This window comes from Hydra vulgaris, chromosome 03 (assembly GCF_038396675.1).
Source record: "Hydra vulgaris chromosome 03, alternate assembly HydraT2T_AEP".
NCBI lineage: Eukaryota > Metazoa > Cnidaria > Hydrozoa > Anthoathecata > Hydridae > Hydra > Hydra vulgaris.
Genome location: NC_088922.1, coordinates 1,439,804 through 1,460,354, shown reverse-complemented (window position 1 = coordinate 1,460,354; position 20,551 = coordinate 1,439,804). Strand labels below are relative to the sequence as shown.

The 20,551-nt window shown below is 28.8% G+C and overlaps 1 protein-coding gene across 1 annotated transcript in view; it reads right to left on the bottom strand.

The window, feature by feature from the left end:
- The window catches only part of LOC100201984 (tRNA (guanine(26)-N(2))-dimethyltransferase), a 74,745-nt gene that overhangs the window by 16,223 nt on the left and 37,971 nt on the right, over window positions 1–20,551 (bottom strand). The window contains exons 4-6 of the mRNA XM_065792036.1: window positions 19,097–19,306; window positions 17,168–17,359; window positions 6,360–6,570 (exon numbers count right to left, since the gene is read on the bottom strand). Coding sequence (XP_065648108.1) covers window positions 6,360–6,570; window positions 17,168–17,359; window positions 19,097–19,306 — 613 coding nt within the window. The remainder of the gene's footprint in view (window positions 1–6,359; window positions 6,571–17,167; window positions 17,360–19,096; window positions 19,307–20,551) is intronic.

Here is a 20,551-nt window from a genome sequence, read left to right as displayed (position 1 = left end):
ACCTAGGATACAAAAACAAACATGTTATTCTATGTATGATCCAGTGAAGAAAAAAAGGATTGATATCAAATCTACCAACTTAGAAACTGACCTCGGTGTACATATCGATAATAACTTACTATTGCCTAAACATACCTCAACACAAGTTAATAAAGCAATGCGAATGCTATTTTTAATAAAAAGATCTTTCTCTTATCTAAATTTATTTTGTTTTAAAAGACTATTTTCAGCACTAGTTTGACCATAATTAGAATATTGTGGATCTGTATATAACCCTTGTCTACTTAAAGACAAACGACAAGTTGAAAATATACTAAAAAGAGGATCTAAATTAGTTCATGGATTACAAAGCTTTACATATTACCAAAGACTATTAAAAATTAATATGACAACCATAAGATACAGACTAATCCGGGGAGATTTAATAAATGCCTATAAATGGCTAAACAAATGCTACAAATGTCAAACCATCTTTCTAAAAACAATTATAAATTCTATTACAAGAGGACATTCATTTAATCTAGAAAAACCTTATTCTCGTCTAGCTTCTCATCAAAACTTTTTCACTTTATGAGTAGTCAACAAATGGAACTCCCTTCCAGATGACGTTGCAAATGCGTCATCCTTGAGCAATTTTAAAAACAAATAATTATTTAAAAGAAGAAAAAACAATTTATGTTTAGTTTATTTGTATGACAGGTTGACAGGCGTTCATGATTATACAAATTCGATTTGTAAATCTTATAAATAATAATAACAATAAAATAATTCATTTTTAAAAAATAGAAATTTTTAAAATTAATTTTATTATTATTTTGTTTGGCATACCCTTTACTTTTATATTGGTTTACATTATATCAATATATATATGTATGTATGTATATGTATGTATGTATGTATGTATGTATGTATGTATGTATGTATGTATGTATGTATGTATGTATGTATGTATGTATGTATGTATGTCTTTATGTATGTATGTATATATATATATATATATATATATATATATATATATACATATATATATGGATATTGATATATTCATTATTTTAACTGTTGCCAATTTTAGAAATCCTTGGATAATAATGACTAAAAAGTTGAATTCTTTCTTATGAAATATTTTTTGGCTTTATAAATTACCATTTAGTTTTATAATAAATGATATAAGCTAAACATATATAAATTTTTTAACTTGTATTTTAATTTTACAAAACAATTAACAATATAAATTTTATAACAAGTACATATTTAAATCCCTATGCCAAGGTAGCAGCATGGATTTTTTCTTACACCCTTCTAATAATTATTTTACAAAAAGATGATTTTAAAAAGATAAAATTTTAGTTAAATATATTAAGTGCTACTTAAAAAAAGCAATTTTGACATTTCAAATTTGTTTTTGGTCTTTCAAATCCATGTTTTTGAATTACATAATCATCCACTGTATGATTGTATCACATTACTGTATGATATGTACACCGTCCTGTATTACAGGACTGTAGCAACAAAACATGGATTGGGTGGGAAATAAAGCTTTCTATATACTCTAAGACAAAGCCCTGTAGAGGTTACATAAAACTTTCTCTGTTGAAACCATACTAAGCATAATTAGAAGAATTTGGGTAAAGTTTTTTACAAAAACATCCATGTTTTTTTGTGTGTAGCACTTTATATTAAATATTATTTAAGAGTTATTTTTTGATAATTTAAGAAAGAAAAGTTAATTTTAAAAGTTAAATAATTTTTGAATAATTTAATTAGTTGCTAATTTCTTAACAGAAAGGACACACTACAAAGTACTTTGGTGCGATAAAGAAGATCATGGGTTCTTGAAATGTATCACAATAAAATTTTACGTTTTAAAAATAAAAAAATAAAAGTAATTTACGTTTTTTTTTAATCTTTATTTTTTTAATCTAATTTTTTTAATCTTTATTTTTTTAATCTAATTTTTTTAATCTTTATTTTTTTAATCTAATTTTTTTAATCTTTATTTTTTTCTAAATAGAAAAAAATAAAGATTAAAAAATAAAGAGAATTTTGAGAAAATGTGTAATCCATAAGAGTGTAGAGGCATAAGCATAAAATTTTAAAAAATGAATGATGAAAACAAACTACAAACTCCTTAAATTTTTTGTATTGTACCTTGTTTTAATTTGATTTAAAGAATTACTCAGCAACCATTATTTAAAAAATCACTGGCTGCGATTTACCAATTAAACAATATCGCCTTTTGGCATCGCAGATGCCAAAAAGGGATATTGTTTTTGTATATACAAAATACGCATTTTAGATGCCATGAGAAAACAGCTAGTAATAAAGCTGGTTAATAGAGGAATTTTAACTGAAAAAATTATCGGAATGGTCATCATAGAGAGTCTAAACAACAAGATTAGAATACCATTTATTTATCTTCATTTAGAATTTTTTTATTAATGAACACTCAAATTCTCCAATAGTTTAACATTAGTTAAACTGAGAGATGTGATTACAGCTGCAAGAATTAAATATTTCATTGCGATTTTTTCCACTTTTGAACTTATAAAATAATTTTCTTCAACTATCTTGTCCAATATTATTCTAAAAATCCTTGCTAAGTCATTCTTGGTTCTGCCTGAAATTATTTTCACCCATAAAACACAGTATTTTGTTTTTGTCATGCTAAAAAATGCTGTCAAATTGTAGTCGAATGTTTAGTTTTCTTTGATAATAGAAGGAGAAAAGGAAGTTATTTTTCAGCAGATTTGCATCTAATCATCTGTTTCTAAATAAAATGTCTTACATACTCCTACTTTGTCACTCTTTACATTAAAAAATAGGAAAAAGTTTTTCCTATATTTTTTAATGTAAAGTGTGACAAATTTTTTTAAAAATAGAATTCACATATTTTCTAGTAACTAACTTATTCTCAGTTGTTGCTGCAATAAACATGTTTTTCATTTTGAGATAATGAAAAATATGTTTTTCATTCTGAGATAATGAAAAACACGTTTTTCATTCCGAGATAATGAAAAATTTGAATAATGTATTACATTTTTCTTTCAGAAATATTTTTTAAACAATTGTAAAAACATTTATTTAAACAATTAGTTTAATAAGCAATTGCACCACTAAAAGCAAAAGTGATATAGATATATGTTTTTTTAACACCTCTATCTAATTTTGAAACAAATTTCAGGCTATTTCTAAACTCTTCTAAGATTTTTAAACCTCACCTTGAATTATCTTCTTTTTCAACTTTAAAGAGTTGTCTAAATTTAGCTCAATTTCTACAATGACATAAGTTTTTATCGGAAATTAAAATAAGATAATCCTGATAGTAATTTCATTCAACAAAGTTTTGATGAAATGTTAGATGTACCTATCCAATAGATTACAAACAAACCTAAATTAGTTGATGCAGGCTCTATATTGTGGTTGTTGGCCCCTTCATTCATATCCTAACTGATAACACCTGTATCAAAGAGAACATAACATTAATAATTTGAATGCAGAGAATTGAAGCTCTTATGTACTTATAGCACTGCTCACTAAATCCATAAGAAGAATATTTCAATTATTTGATAAATACTTCAGGATTTTTAAATTTTTTTGATATAATACTATATGCGTGTATACCTCTTTAACTAATTCACCACACAAGTTTTTCTTAAATATATTCATACTACCAGCAGTGCTTGATAAAGTAAAATTTGAAAAATATAATCATAAAATGTACATTACTCCAACTATAATTCTTATAAAGGAAGAAGTTCATAAACATTTAACTTGTTAAAGTAAAGAGGAATAACACTTGTTAACTCAATATAGACATTTAACAACATTTGCTTAAAAATACAACAACAAAATAATTCCAAATTGGTATACCAATTTTCTGCACATTTTTCTTTTATTTGCCATGCTTTGTTTGCTTTTGAAATTTAAAAAAAAAAGTGATTGGATAAGTTTAGATTATAACTATGCGGTATTCCATTGAAAAGTATGCTGCTACAAAGACTGTTCTATAAAAATAACTTTGGCAATGAGATTTTTACTAACATCTTTGTTCTTTTACTGAATCATTTATTTTAGCAATATCAATTTCAATAAAAATTGCAATAAGTTGTTGAACATAAAACACACCAAAAAACTCCAAGAAACAAACAAACTTTTAGAAAGTCAGAAAAAAATTTAACAACTCATGACAACACAAAAATCAACAGTTTGTCAAAAAGCTGGCTACAGTTGCAGAATAGAACTTTGTTGCCCTATATAAAAATTTTTGTTGTAATCTTGAGGTTACAAGAATCCAACAGCTTTTGAAACCTTGCTGTGATTTTTTAATTTACCTTAATCTAGGATAGACCTTTGATGCTCAGAAATTTCTTTAATATGGTCCTTACAAATACCAAATCAATACTTGTTATAGACTGGCATATTTCAAGAATATTGTTACAAAAATCTCATTTTTGCTAAAATTGTGGGTTAGAACCTTGTTGTTCTGAGGTTAGGATCTTGCTGCAGCTTTTTAAAGGTCTTTGTTATAGCATAACAGACTTTGTTTATGGTTATCAGTCTTATTTATTGTTTTCCTGCATCATGCCCACATTTCTTTTCTGCATAACTGTTTACAACAATCTAAGTTTTTGCATATTCTAAAAACTGGTTGTAATTTGATTGAGGTTGCCATTAGAATGAAGAAAATATCAACCAATTGCATCTTCTCTTCTCTGTAAATCCATCTACTCCAACAATAAAGTAGAAAACCTTGTTAACCAACAATTTTTATTATATTTAAATTATAATTTATTATATAGTATCTTTTTTTTACTTATACTGTTTTATTTAACTTATCTAAATCTGTTCAAAAATGTTGTAAGTGATGTATTTTTAATAGTATTTTTTAAATAATTTTATTTATAAAATCCAACATTGAAGCAATAAGCAATAGATTAAATATCCTTCTTTGATGGTTTGGTCACTAAACTATTAAAGATTTGCTCAAGAACAACACCAGAAACCACTATGACATTTACTAAAAATAGTGTTACACCTCAGATTTAAAAGCTCTTTACCAAAAAAAAGAAGCCTTTTTGCAAATTATAAAAAAAATCATGTTTTACAAACCAAATAGTTTTGACAAACTCGAACAAATAAATCACTAGAATTTTAAAAAAAAGATTTTTCTTTAAAAACAAACTGTTCACAATGAAACCATATTCAAAAACTAGAAATATATAATGTGATGTTTCTTAAATGTAACAAAGACTTATAGGCTATACACTGATAGTTAATGCTTTTGACATAAAGTTAATGCTAACAACTAATTTCAACATATTTTTAATTAAAAGATGTAAATATTAGTTGTTAGCATTAAGCACAAAAACACATAAAAATAAAGAACTAAAAGTTTTTATTTTTATGTATCTTTGGCTTTCATATTATCTAAAAAAATATTTTCTTACTGACTTCGTCAAATTCTGCACATAACCTTGGTATAATTTCATAACATTAGGTTTTATTGTAACACCACTTGTTACCTGCAGTTTTGTTTACAAATGGCCTTAACATAAGGCCAAAATTTAAGCCTTTGGCTTTGAAAATGCTTGTGTAGACCTTGATCTTGAAACTCTTGGCCTTGAAGCATTTGGTCTTGGCCTCATTAACTTTAATGTAGAGTGATCAAATATGATAGGTATTTTTTAAAACTTATTTTCTACACATTTGCACGAAGCATGTTTTTATTTTTATTTTGAAAATTATGAAAATTTCCACAAACTGAATATATATACATACATAAAAAAACACGAAAAAAAGTAAAAAAAGAGGACTTCACAACATCTTAAATAAAGGTTTGTAATTAAATTTGTAAGAAAAAATTTAATTAAAAGTCTAAAATATAATTTTTTTATTAAAAAAATGTTTTTATTTTTGTTTTTTATTCAAGATATTTTTAAGAAAGTTTTGAATTATAAAAAGCTCTAAATATGTCTATATGTTAAACTTAGTTTGAACATTCGATATTAAATAGCAATAGCAGTGTAGTGAGCACCATGTTCTTGATAGTAACATGAAATCTAATAGGTCAGGAAATAAAAAGAATAGGATGACTTTTATCATGCAGGGGTTTAATAACTTCTGTAGGAAAAGATAGGGACAAAGATTAAAAGACAAAACTTGACAATGAAAGAGCCTGCATTTATGGATAAAGCTTACTAACTTGGTTATTTTACATAAAGCCATGTATGCCAAGGTTAAATTATGTAGAAACATCAATGACTTTAACAAGCCTCATTCTTGTTAAAGTAAAAAGTAGATAGACCTGCCTTACTCTATTTTTCCCTGTAAAAATTTACCAAAGCCTATATTAAAATTACTTTGATTTTGGCCCCCAGTCTGCTTCAGGATTCTCTGGATATCTCAGCAGTTTCATCATCTTTGATTGTGGAACAGCAGTTTGAATTATTTCAAAATTAGCAGTACGCTTTGATTCTTTGCTAAGGATAACAGAAGCAGGGGAGTTTGATGATATTTTCTTTTGATTCACAGGATGCAGCTTTACCCAACTTCTCAAAATATCCCAAATAACTAAAAGAGAAAAGTTTCATTAACAAACAATGTCTTCAGACTTCAGAACATACACATTATATTACAATTTACAATATATTATAAATATGTTACATTATATAAATTATTAGTTATAATTTAAAATTTATTTAAAAACATTTACATGTCAAATAGATATTATTTACAGAATAAATACACTATCAATAATAATATATAGATTATTTGGAGATTAAATTATTAATAACATATAGATAGTAATTATAGATTACTATAACATAAATTGACACATTAAAACACTTACTAAACTTTTAAAACACTTATTAACACATCAAAACATTTACTAAAACAAAAATAAATTTAATAAGATTAACTCCAAGAGTTGTTATTAAAAATAGTCAAACAAAAAGAATTAAAATTGTTTGCTATAAAGGTTTAAAATTATTTGCTATAAAGGTTTAAAACTGTTTTGTAAACAAACAAATCTAAATTTATGTAACCTGAATATAAATGAATATAAATTTATATTATAAATTTTAATTTATTCATTTTAATTTAATAAACATTTAGAGCAACATGCAATTTAAATCCTTAATTAACTTTAGTTTAAATTAATGTTAATTTTAGATACATGGTATTCTTTTAGAACTTTTATAAAAACTAAAATTTTTTCAATCAGACACCTTGGTGTTAACTGTTTTGCAGATTACTTTATTGTATACTATTTAGTACTTTATTATTATTTTATTTAGTATTTTAATAATATATTACCACAAGGTAGATTACCATTCAAGGTTTATAAGCTCGTCCTACCATTATCCATCATTAAATTGGAGAGTTTATATCAAAATTTTCTTCCCAGATAAGTTGCTTTCACCATAGCTCATATAAAGTAGGTTCTACTGGATTATAACTTACTAGTAGATGGGTGATCTGACATGACCAGATATGATATAATTATATTAATGGCTTCATTATTCGCATAATTGAAAGCCTTACCTTGAGAAAGGATTTAAAATCTTATGATCTTATGAACACTTGTTGAAAAAACTAACTTTTGTTAGTATTTCATAAATTGTGATTGTAAGTTCTTCAGCTTCAAAAGCAGCCATTTTCTTTTTATTAGTTTTTGTTAGGCCTATGATGCTATTTGGCTCTTGTTTGGAGGTTTTTATCATTGATTACCATGATCAGTTTGTCTTTAAATGTCTTTAATGTAAAATCTTTAAATGTAATGTAAAGAACATGATTGTAAATATTGTTTAACCCTTTGAATTTGCTTACCATGAATTTTCAGACAGAAAAGCTTTTCAGTTGGAAATTTTCTTAATTAAATAAATAACAGTTATTATTTTTAATTTTGGTTATTAAATTATCTTTATTACTGCTGTAGTTATCCCTAGCTAGAGCTTCTATATTGCCTTTAAAAGAGATAAAATCAAGTACGCTTTTTGTAAAAATGATTAAATTTAACTATTTAAATTTTATTGTTTTTTAAAAAACTAAAAAACACAACTTTATAGACTAGAATGTTTTTTATTTTTTTAATAAAAATATAAACATTCTGAATGCTTTCATTTTTTTAGTGTTTACGTATATCAAATGAGAATTAGGTAGAACATGCAAGGAGTGCTGCTACATTAACTGATAAATAATGGGAAAACGCAAGGAGTGCTGCTTTATCTGCTAGACTGAGGCTTTTGGTTTGGGCAAGCAACCTATCAATTGAAAAGTGTTTTTTTTTTTTGTCTATCAACTTTTTTTAGCCTTCTAATTTTTTTTTAAAAAAATACATTAAGTTAACATTTTATAAAGATAAAAGATGACCAAGCAAAAGTATATATATTTTAAAGTATGTATATTTAAAAGTATATATATGAATCGGTGAATGTTAAAAAGGGCGGAAGTCCAACAATGTAAACTTTCGGGAAACTAAAAAAAACAGCACTACTTACTCAGTAAATTTTTGTTAATGGATTAACAACTTTTTTTTTGAAGGGGATAATGTTTTTTATCTTAAAAGCAAACATATATTTTTTTACATTTATTTTTAAAGAACCTACAAACCAATTAACACTGAACAAATAATTACTGCTTATTTTATTAAGATTTTAATTTTGGTCTATAGTAAATAATGTCACAAACTGCAATAAATCTTTACAAAGTGTATATTTATGAATTGTTTATACATTTTAACAAAAATTATAATGAAATAAAGGTCAATTGCAGAAATTTTATCAGCCATGCTTAATCATTTTCCCCAACATCTTCTGCTTCTCCATCGTTGCTTTCTGCTGTAGGCCATTGCAGTAGTTTATTATAAAAGTCAATATGGTCATGTGGGATATACTTAATACACTTTCTTAAGTCATTCAATTTAGCAGATTTTATTGGAACCTTTCCGTTAGGGTAAAGAAGCTGTTCAGGCAAGTTCACTTTGCTTTGAGTATTTTTTCTCATCATAAAAGTATGTTTGACAAAACCATTGATAATTTCACTGGCTTTACATTGACCTATGTTGTCACAATTGTATTGAAAATGGTGAAATTTGCTTATTGCAAACTGAGTTTGTTGGCTTCTGGGTTTACCTATTGTTTCGATTGAGGTAACGTTTTTTTTATAGTGAACTGGCCACCAACTTTTAACATCGTAAACTAGAGATGGACTCTCTACATCAACCACTAAAAACTTTCTTTGAAAAGCAATGGTTTTTATTTTGCCCCCCACAATTATCGGCATAAAAGTTGAGTTCATCATACTCTTGAGGACAGGTAGACAGGTAGTGCAAAAGAAAGGAGCAAGTTTCATTTGGAGACTTTCTAGCCTGCCCCTTGTGATAAAGGTAGAGCGTTGCAACATTTCTCTTCACATCATGAATAGAAAATACACTAACCGTTAACTGCCTTAGGTAAAATAACTCTTGCACAGACTCTTGTATTTTGGGCAGTGAAATGTTTTGCATATAATCTACGGCTAGGGACTTTTATGTATTGCCAAGTCAGTTACTGCTGCTTGCTTAGCAACTTCATTAAGGTGAGGTGATTTTATCTTTAGCTTTAACTCTTTGCATATGCAACATGTGTCTACTTGATGTTGTCCGAAACGTAAATGAAAGTGCTCATTGTAGTAGTTATAATAGGACGTGTAACTGAACTTTACCCCTTCATTTTTTTTCATGAACAGTTCATACATTAATTTCACATTCAAATCTTCACTCAAAAAATACCTTTCCTTTCCGCCATAGTGGATCAGTTTTTTTGGAAAGGAGTCTATGTGAGTGAATACCTTAGCTAGTATATCATGACTGGTAATGTAACTCGTATGTACTCCTCTCAAGTCTTTAACTGCTTTTCCATCCATTTTTAAACCCCTTACTCTTCGAACCCTCTTTTCTGACACAGAAAATATTGATAAAAATGCCACAACACATACCTGTACTCGTTCATCTCCGATCAAAACATGATACTTAAATTCCTTTTTGTTTCCGCCGTTACTTTTTCTTTTTCTTAAAGTATCTTCATTGGCATCACGACTATTTCCTTTGCTATCTCTTGAACCAGGCCTCTTCCTCACAATATCCGTAACGTCAATCAAGCCATGTAAAAATAAATCCAGCTCATCTTTTGTATTGAACTGGCTGTAGAAGTTTATAAATGCATCATTAAGGTTGTCTTTGCCAATAGATTCAAAACACTTTCTTGAACAACTGAAGAAAAAACATGATGTAATTTTACTTTACAAAAAAAATTATAGGTAGCCTAGTCTTGGAAACAAAATAGAGTTTAGTTAAAATACGATTAGTAATTGTAGACTACCCTAAAAATGTCATTTTATTGTCTTTGGTCTACAAATATTTACAACCTAAACAAGCAATCAACAACCTAGGTCTATAGGCCAACTATAGAGTACAGAGCCTAAATCTGACCAAATTTTAAACAAATTAAATTTGAAATAAAATATGGCATAGACTTGTCATGAAATTAAGAATTATTGAGCATTATCTCTTACCTGCATGGATCTCTGATAGACTGTGCATCAACTTTTTGTCCCCTGTGGTTTTCATATGCCACACCAGTAAGCCTAGATTTCTTAATTTTGTTCCTTTTATAATCATCTGGGTTTCTTATCTTTTTTTTATAACTTGTATGATCGGACTCACTACCACTATCACCCATTTAAAAAAGCAGTTAATCAATTTAAATCACTATTAAAATGATTAAACGTAATAAATCAACTTTATTTACTACGCTGTTGTACTATCAAAACAACAAAGTGAGTTACGTTTGGTCCGCTGTCTTTAGCGCAAAGTTTCTTGTTTTTTGTTAAGAGGGCTGAAGTCCGGACTTCAGCCCTTTTAACAAAAAACCAAAACTTTTAGACACTGTATAGGCTAGAGAAAACTTTTGACAGACACCTTTTTAACACAAAATGAAGGAGCTATCCTTTGAATATACAAATTTGCAAAAAAGTCAATTTTGTAAAATATGTGACTTCCGCCCTTTTAACATTTACCGATTCATATATTAAAAGTATATATTATTTTAGTCCCATGACATGATTATTTATTACCTTAATAAAAACCTTCACCTTTTTTACTTAAATATTGTAATTTCCATTTCAATTGTCAAATCACTCAACAAAGTTAAAAATGTGCATAAACATTTGCATAATTAAAACTCTTGCGCAAAAAATTTGTGATCTTTAGAAAATTAAATTATTAAATCCAACTCCAGTGTCTTGGTTTAGACTTGCTTGATACATTTAATACGCCAAGCAATTTGGCATGTCTTCTCCATAAGCTTGTTTCCTATGGTGTATCTGGGAAAGTTTTTGAGATTATTAAATCATTACTTTCTAACCGCTTTATTAAAGTCATAAAGTAAAGGCCAAAACTCTTCTATATTTCAAGTAACTTCTAAAGTATCTCAAGGTTCTATCATTAGTCCTATTTTGTTTCTTACCTACATTAATGATTTTTCCGATTTTACCTTACATCTAAAGTAGCTCTTTTTGCTGGTGACTTTATACTCTTGTCTTGACAAAAAGCCTTCTCTTTTGATTGCTTAGAACAGGCAGTGGATCTTGAATCTGATCTCATTTCTGCTTTTTTTTTTTTTTGGGGCTTGCAGTGGTTTGAAAATTTTAGGCCCAACAAAACTCATTTATTTACTGCAAACAACTATCACAGTACTTTTTACATTCTTATATTAATGAATAGCAATCCTCTCACTGAGTCCTGTTGCTTATTTAGCATCTGCTAAGGTTGCTTCTCTTTATTGTGCTTGTCACTTTCTCTTTCCTAATTCCATTCTTTACCTATACAAATTTCTTATTTGTCCCTGTATAGAATACTGTTTTCATATTTGGGCTGGTTCTTCTATTGATGCTCTTTCTTTTCTAGACAAGGTCTAAGAACGCATTGTGAAGGTAATTGTACTTGCTCTATCTGCTAAGCTTGAGTCTCTTTCCCATTGTCATAAGTTGCATCTCTTTCTTTTTTCTACAAATACTATCATGGTCGCTGCCCCAAGGAGCTATTATCTCTAATTCCATCAACTAAAACACATTCTTGCTTGACTTGTCATTCATCTAAGTCTCATTCTCAAATATAGGAAGATCTAAATTATTGAGATAACGATTGGCTGAAAAAAATTGAGTTTTGTCTGAATTAAAGTTCACCAGCCACTGTGAGCCCCATACTGTAGCAGAAGTGAGATCCTTTTCAAGCTCAAATGCCCCTCCAAGCAATCAGAGAGTGTTGGCTTCTTATCATGACAAGAATAAATGGTAGTATCATTAGCAAACAATGCTACCTTGGATGTGAGAATATCTGGAAGATCATTAATGTAAATAAAAAAGAGCATAGGGTCATGGATAGTACCTTGAGTAGCCCCTGAAGTTACAGGATATGAAGAAGAGTGTTATCCATTGAGGACAACTTTTATACTACGATTGGAAAGGAAGGATTCAATAATATTGAAGATGTTGCCAGATATACCGTAAAAAGAAAGCTTATGAAGAAGACCAAACTTGATCAAAAGCTTTATCACGAGCGATAGCCTTAACCTCTCCACCTTTATCTAATGCACAATAAAACCTATTGGTTATTACTGTTAGCAAATCAGCTGAAGAACAAGAAGATCGAAATCCATATTGATGATCAGAAAGTAAGCTATTAGATTAAGTGTTTGTTAATTAAAGGTTCAAAAACCTTGCTTATGATAGGAAGAAGACTAATGGGACAGTAGTTAAATGAATCAGATCGCTCTCCAGAATTTTCGAAAATAGGGATAACAGATGCCGCTTTCCAGCATGCTGGAAAACAAGACTCTGATAAGCGCTTTTTGAATAGTTTTGAAAGTATAGACGACAGCTTCAGAGAACACTTCTGCAAGACAATAACAGGTATGTTGTCCGGACCACAAGCTGTAGAAGAGTCTAAGCAGGAAATCACTTTAGATACAGAAGGTGGAGTGATAGGAATGTAAAGCAATGGATCACCCTGTTTGACGGCTATATCAGTTAGAACGCAACTGGGGGAATCAAGAGATGATATTAATGAAAAGTTCTTAGCAAACAATTCAGCTTTGCCTTTAGGTGAAGTGACAAAGTCTGAACCATACAAGAGAGATGGAATAACAGATTTGCCCTTATTATTGATACTATTAAAGATTCACCAGAAGTCATGAGAGCCTAATTTTTGTAATGAAATACGAGATTATATGACCTGAGAATAACAAGCTTTGGCTTAAGACAAAAACCTTTTTACAATGGTTTCTAGCAGTAATAAACAGACGTCTGTTTTCTGGAGAATTATTTTGCTGATAGATATGGAAGTAACAGTTTATATTGGAAATTGCAGCAGCACAATGTGAGGAAAACCATGGAGAAGAGTGAGACTTGACCTGGAATCATCAAGAGGAAATAAAGGATTCCATACCGGCCTTAATCCAAGAAGTTACGTTAGAAGCACATTTGTAAGCAGGAAGATGAAAGATTTCTACACAAAGAAAATAACGGAAAGAGTCCCAGCCAGCTTTAAGGTAGTTGTAAGAGGTGTAATAATAATGGGATTCAGATGATGAAGAAGAATGAGATAATAGTTTTAGAGAGATCAAGCTGTGATCAGAAGCACCTAAGGATGAATGTGGAGAAACTGAGCACTGTTTATGATCAGAAACAAAACATAAGTCGAGTAGAGAAGGTAAATGATTCGGGTTGTCTGGAAAGCAAGTTGGAAAGTTGACTATTTGAGTTAAGGATTGAAAAAGGCAAAAGTTATGGGCTTTAACGCCTGCAGAGTCACTGACACTAGAGCCAAGCCATTCAGTGTGATGAGCATTAAAGTCACCAATAACAACAATATTGGCTGATGGATAAAGAGAGAGGGCTTGGTCAATTTGTTCAGAAATAACATCAAAAAGAGTGCAGTTTTGAGATGAAGAAGAGTGATTTAGAACAAAGAGAAAGACGATAAAGTGAAGTGGTGCTAAAGAAAGCCGATAAAAGAATAGTCTGTAGATTCAAACCCAGTTTCCCAACAAATGGGCGAATTCTTACAAATAAAAAAACCCAGGCCAAGGATGTGACTATTGGAGTCTTTACGAATCAAAGGAAGATAACCATCAACACTAAGATCACAAGATGAGACAGCTGAACTCAAATTAGTCTCACAAAGAGCAAGTAGGTTTAGTGAACTTTACAAGATTTGTATTGTATAATATAAATGTATATAACATTTATAAATCTCTGAAACTTTTAAGAGTTTTTTGGAATCTTCTAGAAGTGTATAGAAAATAAGCAAGATTTAGACTATGTAATTAGGTGCAGTGAACTTTAATTTTTTTTAGAATTCATTTAGCCTGGGTGTGCAAAAGTTGTCCAAAATTTCTTAAGTACTCTGGAAAAATATCAATGCTTTTGAAAATTATCTTTAGGTGCCTCAAGACCTTTGAAAACTTAATGAGTCCTAACATAAAAAAAAGATTTCAAATGTCATGAAGCAAAACTATATAAAAATTTCAAAAAGAATAATCATTTTACAAAAAAATAATTATTTTTTAATTTTACTGCATAAAAAATCAGATTTTTTACTAAAAATGAAAAATTTTTATTAAAAAATCTTTTTATAATTTGAGATATAAAACATACTTTTAAAAAACTTTTTTTTATAAAATTAGGGACCAATTAAATTTTAAAAGGTCTTGGGGCACCTCAAGATAATTTCCAAGAGTATTGATATTTTTCCAGAGTATTTCTGAAATGAATGGACAACTTTTGCACACCCAGGTTAAATGAATTCTAAAAAAATTAAAATTTACTGCACCCTACTTTAAAAGCTGCCTGATTATAAGCAACCATAAAAGTTTTATATGAATCTGTATTCACCAGATGGCAGTCAAATAATATAGAGTACAATAGCACTTATATTTATTAATATTGCTTTTTAGAAATATATTCAAGCATTATTTTTAATCATAATGTCCTATAGGAAAAGGCTTCCACTACTAAAAGAAATAAGACAATTTGAATGAGGATTTATGAGTCACATAGGAAAAGAAAAACTGTACCATTAGAAGAACAATCACTGGAAGATAACAGTAGGATACTACTCAATCTAAATAAATAAAAAATATCCAAATTGATGGTTGCTATCTGTTTCTGGGAGAATCAATCAAAGGGAGATGAGAATGCATAAAGGAAATTGAGAAAGATGTAACAAGTTTATGGCAAAAGAAACTAAATTTTCCACATTTACCAATTTAAGTTGTACAGGCAAAATTGGATAAAATGCTGAAGAAAAATGATAAAAGCCATTTTCCTTATTTTTTTGTCATCACAAAAAAATAAGGTAAATGGCTCAGCAGTGAGGACAGAAGATTTTATCAGCATCAGATTGAAAGCAAAGAACAGGTCAAGTATACAACTGGGAAGACTGCTAGTTCAAAAACTATCCATCCATCCAAAAGAAGAAAAATGTCCTTTAAGCCTACTTCAACAACAGTAACAACGTTAACTTCTGAATCCAAGTCTGAGGCAGAATATCAAAAGTCTGAAGATTCAGAAGAACAAGTACCAACAAAAAATACATCAAACCCAAAACGGCAATCAAATTAGTAAAATCTTCAAATTTATCAACCAGCAAAATAGCAACCATTTGTCGACAGTTATCTCAGAATAGGATAAACATTGAGATGCTCTGAATGATGTTCTGAATATACCTTCAGATATACTGAAAGTATATTCAGAACATCTGGTATATTCATATGATCTGAATATACCAGACTCCACAGTCTTGTATAGTCAGATCAACTATTAGAGAAGCTACTAAACTTAAGGAAGAAATGAAGAAAACACTACACTCAGATAACTTTTTACTGCAATTTGATGGAAAATGTATTAGCCCCCAAGAATATTAAGTGTTGAAGAATAAAAAAGATAATAAGTTAAAAGCACTAGATCTACCAGATAGAAAAACAGATACTGTTGTTTAAGGTATAACAGCTATTCTCCATAAATGCAATTTATGGAAGAGTATAAAGATGATTGTAACAGACGCTACAAATGTAAACACTGGAAGAACAAATAGGATTGTCAGTCAGTAACAAACCCGTTTTACTGAAAAAAACCCTGGAAGAACCGCAATTAATTAGTTCTCATCATGTTCTTGACTGAGTCCTTTGCGTTGTAATGGATGAAGAACTTTGAGGAAACAACACATCACCCTAATATTGGGTGATGTGTTGTCCCGGAACTTGTAAAAAAATATCTATTTATCCCGGAACTTGTAAAAAAACTAATAACAGCTCAGGAAGAATTTCAAGAATGGTAAAGAAGTGATTATTGAAACAGTAAAATGGGGTGATGATATGAAATTTTTATATTTTATTTAACTTGGGTATGCTCTTTTTTGAAGAATCTGGAATATTTCTAAAGTGAAGTTTCAAAAAATACGCAAATTAAATCATGCAAGATGGAATTTCCGAGCAATACTAGCTCATTTGGCATGACTTACTAATCAACATTTGTAGATGCATCTCGTACATATGGGCGGACCATTGATTACGGACCAAATGTACAATGCAGATGATTATCGGAAGCTATGTAGCGGCTTGAATGGTCACAAAAAAGCATTTAATTCAGTGAAAAAATTTTGGAATCAGGAACCATCGAGACTAGAAATTCCCAAAACAAATTAGTGTGCAAAACAAGCAATCAAGTGTCTTCAAGATCTTTTTGACATCTATTTTTGATATGTACAGTAGCTTTTTGTACTTGTAGAAATGTCATTTAAGTTTGTAATTTTATATTTACTTGTTATTTAGAGTGTTATGATGTAACAAACTGTTAAATGCTTAAAAACTACGTAATAACTCTCCAATTAAAAAAATATGGTAAATTCAAACTTTTGGTTTGTGGGTGACCTTTTTCAACAAGAAAATGGAATTGTTTTTTTCATTACTTTTGTAAAAATAGTTATTGATTTATGACCCAGGAAGTCATTACCCTAAGATATATACAAATATTTATAAATATAATATAAATTATAATACAACCTTTTTTAATTTATTATTTTACTCATGTTAGAAAATTATAATAGATAAAACTACTTGATAATTACCTGATACAGGTGCACTGGTTTTAAGGCCAGCTTGATTTGCGTGGGTACTGGAAATTTCATAGCCTGCATGAATAACTGCAGATCGAAATTGAGCATGTGATGGTGTTGTAGAATGCAGCACATTACAAAGATGATCAATTACAAGATACAATGGGTGATCTGGCAGCTCTTCCAAAACTACAGATAGCGTACCTAATAAAATTTAATAATAAAATATAAATGTACAATCAGTGCTACACATAAAAAACATACTTTTTCACACATTTAAAATGACTCAAACATAAATCAAAAATCTTATTATAAACTATTTACCAGTTCAGTTTTCTACACCAGTGCTAATATGTTCTAAAAAATCTCTTTCAAAGGTAAATACTGCTGAAATACTAACTCTAAATAATGTTTTTGCTTTTTTTGTGCTGCCCCTATTCTAGCTTATTTAGCAGGTTAGACAACCTGAAGCTGATAACCTGAAATTGACAACCTGACACTATTATTGGACCTCAGAACGAACAGAAAGGATCTGATGATCCTTTTTTTTTAAAGTGACTAAATCTTATATTTTATTTTATGCTACTATAGATGAGCAGAAAAAACTTATAATATATATCATTTATTCATATACTTATACTCTTTTATTCTAATTAAAAAGATTGATAAACATACTTTTAATCAAAAAGATTATCTAAAAGTAGATCTAAGCTTTTATCAAAACATTTAGTAGTTTTCAAGACATTTTGTTATAGCATTGAGTAACTATTTCTTGAAATAAAATCATTAACTAGTCTGTCTAGTTCTGTTCTGTTCAGAAACTATAGTGCAAAAAAAGACAAAAAACAAAACAAAACAAAAAAATAAAAATTGGAAACACTATTCTTGAAATTCTTATAAGAATTTCTATAATATTTCATGCTTTATCTCTCAACTCTTACATTTCTGTATTTCTGCTATTAAAGATGATTAGATGGAAACATGCCAAAAAAAATGCGAAAGAAAAATAAAAAAATAATTTTTTTTCACACAATTAAATCAAGTACTTAGGAAATTTCTACTAAAAATAATACTAAAACTTTGACTTTTTGAGTTTATTACTCTGTAATGCTTTTCCAAAAATGGTTTTTAAGCTTGAAACATTTTAAGTGATTTACAGGTGATTCATAATCAACACAATTTTTGGTGTAACTATAAAATAAACTTCATGACTTTCTCTGACAAAACCCTTAAAAAAATTAACTCACAAAGATTTTCTCCGACTTTGCAAACTATTCTTTGTAAAAAACTACTTCCTCTAAAAAATAAATACAAAAAGCAGAAATTCTTTTTCAAATTTATTCATCTTCCTATATTGACTTTACTCTTGATTTACTTTTTTTTTTTTAAACTTATTTTTATCAATCTTATAATTCCAAAATAAAGACCTTGACAAACAAGACTGGTGCGTGGAGATGTGGAAATATGTCTACACCTTTGAAGGATGCAATTTTTAATTCTGTTTAATTTTTTTTTTTAAACCACCACGCAATGGCATTAAATGATGAAAATTGATTTAAAGTGAGGTGCAAAACTGAACAAAGTTTAAATCAGTCTTATGTTACCATATCTATAAATGTCATGTTACACTGCCATATATGAGCTGCCATATATGTTCTCCCTTATTAAAATATAATTTTATAATTAATTTTTATAATACATTGTATAATGTCCACTTTTTGATTTTCTGTAATTGACTTGTTAGATTCTGAATAGAAAGATTAAATTAAACTTTTCTTTACCAGCTTTACAAAGAAACCTTTTACTTTTCTTAATGCTTTGTCATGCTTTGCAGTGGTCTGTCAATTAATGTGTTTTCTATCAATTTGTAGCAAACTAGAACTTGCTTTAATCAAAACTAGCAAACCAAAACCCTAACCCTGACAAATAAACAATTCTTACCTCGAATTCTTTGTTGTGTACTATAACAGTCTTTTTCCTTCTCTATATCAACCAACAAAGCTGTCACAAAGGTTTCAGAATGAATAGACTTGGACCAAATTGGTCCTCCTATTTTAAAAATATGATTACATTCATCACAGAGCTGAGAAACCACAGGACCTGTTGCTGGATTGTACTTTTTACTATTTCCAATTTCAACGCTTTTTCCAACTAAATAGTTATATAAATAATTGAAATTATTTAAATTATGTATGTATGTATGTATGTATGTATGAATGTATGCATGAATGTTTGTTTGTTTGTATGTATGTATGTTTTCATTCTTATGTATGTATGTATGTATGTATGTATGTATGTATGTATGTATGTATGTATGTATGTATGTACGCATGTATATATGTATGGAACTATTACCAGCTTACCGAACCACGCACTTCTTTACCTGACTACTTATCGGCTTTTATTTATCGGCTCATTCAAGTGGTCGATAATTTTTTAACTTATTTTGCATCATTACTGTTTCTATATCAACACAGTGGTCTGAACTAAATTGAGCCAATAAGTTGGTGTTTGTATTTTTTACACTTACACATAATTTTCGCAAAATCCATCTTTATTGAACCCTTAAAGGAACTGTAAGATTTATTTGTTATCAATATTTTTAAGCATGATATATTTAATTTTAGCGACGAAGCATATAAATACTTTAATGACTATATATTTTACTCTTTTCGCTACCGGTAATACCGGCTTTTTTCACTATTTTGTTTATTTTTAAATGTGCTAACATTTTATTATTGATTAATTTTAAAAATGGCGAACTTCAGTTTTCTTAAATCCAAAGACTTAAATCAGATTGAGCAAGAAAATAACAAGTTTATTGTAGAACTACCTCTAAACATGCCTGAAGATGCTTTTATTGGCGAAGGTTCTTTTGCAAAAGTTTACAAATTTATTCATAAAAAGAAGGTTATTGCTTGTAAACTTTATAAACATCAATTCCCTAAATCAAAAATGTATCTTATGTCAAACCGTTTTAAAAAGCTTAACCTACCAAATATTGTTTCGTATATTGGCTTTAGTATTATACCTCCACCACTTGTTTGACTACTGCTGTGTACTAGTAGAAAATACAGTATGCCATTCATTGCCAGAATTATTAAATTTGTTTAACGAAGAAATTTATTTTAATTATATAGAACGGTTAGATTACTATTTACAAGCAGCTAATGGATTGAAATACTTGCACGACTTAAACATTGTGCATCATGATTTTAAGCCTGCAAATATTTTACTTCAGAGCACTTTAAGTAGCATAATTATAAAACTTTCTGATTTGTGTGACCTTGCTATAATAAAAGAAACAATGGCAAAAAAGACTAAGGTAAAAGCTGGATTTGCTGGTTTAACAATAGCTTATCTTTCTCCTGAAATTCGTAACTGTATGGGAAATAT